Source organism: Oppia nitens, unplaced genomic scaffold (genome assembly GCF_028296485.1).
Source record: "Oppia nitens isolate AA-2021 unplaced genomic scaffold, nextdenovo-longstitch-racon4-pilon3 scaffold1_pilon_pilon_pilon, whole genome shotgun sequence".
In the NCBI taxonomy this organism is placed as follows: Eukaryota; Metazoa; Arthropoda; class Arachnida; order Sarcoptiformes; family Oppiidae; genus Oppia; species Oppia nitens.
The window spans coordinates 8,883,537-8,889,536 of NW_026533199.1; the positions used below are offsets into that span (position 1 = coordinate 8,883,537).

Genomic DNA, 6,000 nt, shown 5'->3' on the forward strand with positions numbered 1-6,000 from the left:
TTTAGACTCTTTTCCCTAACATTTATATCAAATGCTGAGACAATTACTTAAGAAAAGCAGGACAGAAACACAGCTACCAGTGCTGTGTCAGCTTAACCTATGCTTTTATGTTGTGCCTCACCCTAAGATATGACTGAATCATTTTTACAATTTTTCTATCATTTTTATGCAACCTTGAAATAAACTCTCTCTCTCTCTCTCTCTCTCTCTCTCTCTCTCTCTCTCTCTCTCTCTCTCTCTCTCYCTCTTTCTCTCCCGCCGCCTGATACTAGGCTAACAATTTATATAATGTTTGATACCATTGGGTTAACTCCCCCTGAATTGAATGATGTATCGACACACTACTGGTTCCCTATAAGACAATCCGCCTCTACTATACCCTAACTCCTCTCGTATTCCATACATAACAATATTGGAGAGCCGTTATTGAAAGCATGAGTTTTTATAATCATTTTATTCATACGATACCTACCATTCCTTAAAAAGTTTCTTAAAGATGTAGATGTTTTCTCTGAACGTCTAAAGCAAAATAAAAAGTTCCTAAAAATTATATATATGTTTATCAAAATTATTTAATGTTTTAATATATTTCAAAATATATCAAAACAAGTCATATCTTATAAATCAAAATTGTAAATGTGATCAATAAATGTTGTTTTTATTTTAATTATTACCATTTGTTTACTTAAAAAATATTGTTTTTTTGTGTCGATAAACATCTATAGAATAAATCTATTATAAGTTATTAAGTAACTCAATGTAATTTGTTGTCAAAGGTTGCGATCATTTTGTTATAAGTTTTTTTAAAAATAAATCAGTAAATCAAACAAAATAAAAGCTAAACTAAAGTTATAGGTTTTTTATTTACTCAAACATTTTGTAGTCGTCTTTAGTATTCAATTGATTTATATCACCACTTGATTCTTCACTCGTGATATTTATTATAAGTGACTAAAATTTATCGATATTTAAACATTAGTTATATAAATATATGAATTTATAATATGTTTTTATATGTCATTTGTGTATTCAAACACTTTAAATCAGTCATTCATAAGAATTGTTTATAAAGTAATTAAAAATGAATATTTAATTATATAATTATATAATTAGCTATAACTTAAGTTTACTAAAGTATGTATTTTATATTTGTATAACCAGTTAGGGTGTGCCCGCACGTGTCACGGGTATTGACGGACGATGAAAGAAGAAGGCGATGCGTTGAGCAACGATGCCATCGATCACTTGACACATCAATTGTCGACATCCACTTCAATAAGTCCAACAATTAAAGTCGAGTCCGTCTCGACATCCAATTCCAAGGTCTCGAGTTCTACGAACGGCACCGGCAGTGGAGGTGTCAGTGTTAGTGTCATATCATCACCACATAGAAGACCTAAAACTTCAGTCCTGGAAGCGGTAGATCTATTCAAAGCCCAAATTTATGGCAATGCATTGGTGACCATCGGCAATGATTTGGCGGCTGCAGCAGCGGCTGCTGCTTCAGGCATATCACCGCTAGCTTTCCCATTGGCAGGCAGTGAACAAAATAGGATATTAATGCAAGAGTTGGCAAACGTTGCGGCCAGAAATGCACTGTCCGGTGCCAACAGCACTCATAGCACTCATTCCAAGTCCAGTTCCGACGGCTCCAACAGCGCTTCTCCGCTTTCCTTAAGTATGGGTGTCAGCTCTAAACCGGGACCAAAACCGCGCGCCGCCGACTCTCCCGGTAGTGGTTCGACCACCAGTACGACTACTGGTCAGGGAAGGGACAAAGTTTTTGTGTGTCAGGTCTGTAACCGATGTTTTGGGTATAAACATGTGCTCCAAAATCACGAACGGACGCACACCGGGGAGAAGCCATTTGAATGTCGGGAATGCCATAAAAGGTTTACTCGGGATCACCACTTGAAGACTCACATGAGGTTACATACGGGAGAAAAGCCGTATCACTGCACTCATTGCGAGAGACAGTTTGTACAGGTGGCCAATCTTAGACGGCACTTACGGGTGCACACCGGCGAACGGCCCTACGCTTGTGAGCTGTGCACCAGTAGATTCTCAGATTCAAATCAATTGAAGGCCCATATGTTGATACATAAAGGAGAGAAGCCATTTGAGTGCAACAAGTGCCTGGGTAGGTTTAGGAGGAGACATCACCTCATGCACCATAAGTGCCCTAAAGATGAAGCAAATATCGGTAAACCCAGACGTGGTCGCAGACCAAAAGCATACGACACGCTGGTCACGCCTACCAGTGCTTTGATATGCGCCAGTCCTGCAGATGAGACGCATTTGCCTGTTGTGGCCACCGGTGCCACCGTCTCGTCCTCGACGGCCGCATTGAGTGCAGCGGCCACTTCCAGTTCCTTTTATCATCATTTAACACCATCAGTGCCACCAAAGGCGCCGCCCCCGGTTGCGCACTTAGGGGGTGGTCTCCCTGATTCGGGTCCGTCTAAATCTCGCCGTAAACCGAGACAAACTATACGTATATTAACGCCACAACACAGAGATTTGTTTCTCTCAGACCATAACTCGATACAAACACAACCTCTTAATCTATCGCTATCGCCATCACTTCAGGCGCCATCAAGTATGCCATCGACGCTATTATATTATAATAAACTTAATAATAATAATAACAACAACAGCGCCGATGTCTTAGACTTATCTCGTTCTCGAAGTGATGATTCCGAAGCCGAACCAATTGAAGAAGAGGTCGATGACGATGAGGATGACGATCCTTATGACCACTACCAGAGAAGACGATTACATGAAAACAGTTCCAACAGTGATAACAATGGCAACGGAGGTATGGATGTCGACACAGATCATGAAGAAAATGGTAACAATAGAGCCATACCTTTGACCAAACCTAAGACTACTACGTGTTAAGTGAGAAAGTGATACAAAAAATACTATTACTTTTCAATAATTTTCAATCAATTGAAAGCTAAGTAACGGTTAAATATAATCATAAATTGTATGTCACATACATTCACACACTTACACACAAACCATACTAATCTCAATATGTGTTCAACAAACAAACAAAAATCAAATTCAAAATTTGTTATGATTTAAGCATTTAATTAATTAATATAATTATTTAGTTGGTGTCGTATTGTTAAAGTAATTAATTTGTTTTTTCACATTTAAAATTACACACAAATGAATAGTGAGAGTGAAAACAAATTAATTTATTAATTATTATTATAAATAATACAAAATTTTCTGTTCCTCTAATTAAATACAGTAATTCCTAGTTTTTTATTTTTTAAATTAAGTCATAAAACTAAAATCCAAATGAAGTAACAAAAAAATAATTACATTTTATGTTGTTTTTGTTATGTTATTAGTAATATTTTGTTTATATCACTTATACATAAGACATGATATGACTTATAATATTATTTTTGATATTATATGAGTTCAAATTCTTATTATTATTTGTATTGATAATCAAATTTTGATAATTTGTTTTTAATTGTAACGAAATACCTCATTTCAAACTCTAGTGTAGAAAAAAAAATCAATTTCACAAAAACATATATATATATATATATTACTTATATATCGTATATAAGTATATTAAGTATTTTATTGGTTTGAAAACCAAAAAACCAATGTTCAAAACTAACACATAGCATACCTCAACAGCAGCTCCGATACCTTTAAAGTATACCATCTCTAAGTCGGGTTATGTATAATTTATTATTAAAAATGCGTTAAAAAGGTGACAAAATCTTATTTAAAATAATCAAACTGTGATTAACCCATAAGTATTGTGTGTAAATCGTTCAATAAAACTGTTTCCGAAAGTTTTTTATGAATAAAATTATCAATAGTTTGGTTCAATTGTGTGACAGAAAGGCTCAGAAAAGGGGTTCAGTTTTGCGCACAAATCATATTAAAAGGATGAGAATTGACTCAATTTTGATATATTTATATAAATATTTTAAGTTTAATTATACTTATTTTGATAAATAATTTATTTATAATAATAATATATTCATTTATATATATAATTTTTTTATGGTACAAATTTTTATTCCCATTTTTACGTTATTTATAATTATTTATTATTGGATCTCAAATTCTCAGATTGTAATTAAAGAATAGTTTATAAAAATACTAGAAAGTTAATTGTATGTCAGGTATAGTTTGATTTTATTGAACATTATTTTACACATTTTATTAATGGGTAATCACATGAAACTAATAGTCACTTAAAAACCATAAATACCTCAAAACTTATTTTAAGAGTTAATTTTTTTAATTAGTGAACTCTAATACTTTAGTAAAAGTTATTATTTTAGAGACAGCTTTAAAAGCTATTAAACTTACAAATAAATAAACTAAAATATGTTTTTTTGTAATTATTTCATTGAATGATAAAAATTATTTAAGAAGAGTTGTCTTTCAATGAAATAAATTGAATTGAAATCTTAATACAAAACTTTTACATAAAGTTAGAGTAATCTCTATTCTGTTGACACGATATACGAGTAAATAAATTAAAAACAATTAAACTATTGATTAATATATTTGTTAATTTAAAAATTGACAGGAAAGGGATGTATACTCTAATCAAAATGAAACTGACATCAAATATAAAACTAGTTCCTCTAAAAGTGTTTTTCAAAAAATATTAAATATATTTTGACACAAATTGTGTGTTAAATTTAGTATAATCTGTGAGATATAAAATTGATATTAAAAAGGATTAATCGATTGTTGAAAACAATTTTATTGATGGTATTTTTAAAAATTTTATTTGCGGCGCAATGTTATAATTGATAATTGTATTAAAAATGTATAAAAATGCATTTACATATTATATAAAAAATTTAAGTTTTTTATTAATTATAATTAAATAATTCAACAATTGTAATTATTTCCAAATTAGACAAATATAAGTTATTATTATTATTAATTATTATTATTGATATATATATATATATATATTTACATATATTTCTTAATATTTAAAGAGACATTAATTATTTGTATTGTTTTTATGTGAGTCTCTGTTTTTAATCTTTTATTGTTTTTAATTTTTAAAATTTTATTTGTGGCCAGAAATCAAATTTCAATTAACACAAAATATTAAAATATAAATATAATTACTAATAAATAAATTATAAATGAACCATTTATTATGAGTTCAACTCAACTATTTTATAAATATATTTATATATCTATAATATAATGAAAGGTTGAAAGTAGTATCAAAAGTATATTTTCTAACCTTAAAATTGATAATTACGTGAAATAACTGAGAAAAACAAACAAAATATATAAAATATAATATATGAACAATTAATTTGTGTTTTGCTGCCAAAAATCAAAACAAAACGGGTTTTATTGTCAAAAAGGCTTTTTCCATGTGTTTGTTGTTTTACATGAATTTAATGAAACTTTTTTATGGATCAAGTCTTTTATCAAATCATCTTTTATTAAAAATTATCATAAAATTAATTATAAATAATTTAATTGAATATAAAAATTTAGCTCATTTATATATTATATATTAAAAATTATAATTATATAATTTTATTTCTACAAATATAATTTATAGAATTTTAATTTCAAAATTTATATTATATTTTCTGATATATACAGTTCCTTAAAATTAGTATATATTTTGAAGCAATTTGATTATAATTAATTATTATTATAAAATTTACTTTTAAATATGGTTTACGGTTCCTCTAACTTTAACTTTGATTATTTAGCTTTATTGGTGCACATATTTATTATTATATAAATTTATATTTTTATGATTATTATTATTATTATTATTAAGTTCAAAACAAAATCTTGTATTTAATCCATTTATATAAAAAATGTGTTTATATTTGAAAATGAAAAACAATTAAAATAATATTTTTGAACAAAAAATCCAATGTCTTTGTCTTTTTAAATCTAAATATAAAAGTTTATACTATATGTTCAATCAATATATTGAATACAATATATCGATATTCACCG

The 6,000-nt window shown here is 29.0% G+C and overlaps 1 protein-coding gene across 5 annotated transcripts in view; it reads left to right on the forward strand.

Moving 5' to 3' along the window:
- The window catches only part of LOC128952134 (protein krueppel-like), a 44,730-nt gene extending 41,706 nt beyond the window's left edge, over positions 1-3,024 (forward strand). For 3 of the 5 annotated variants that reach the window (XM_054297472.1, XM_054297473.1, XM_054297475.1), the window contains one exon: positions 1,162-3,024. In XM_054297472.1, the coding sequence (XP_054153447.1) occupies positions 1,201-2,901 (1,701 nt within the window). In that variant the 5' untranslated portion in view covers positions 1,162-1,200 and the 3' untranslated portion in view covers positions 2,902-3,024. Of the gene's footprint in view, positions 1-1,012; positions 1,072-1,161 lie in introns of those variants that run through there. The other 2 variants (XM_054297476.1, XM_054297474.1) reach the window with 2 other exon arrangements.
- Positions 3,025-6,000: the final 2,976 nt, after the last annotated feature.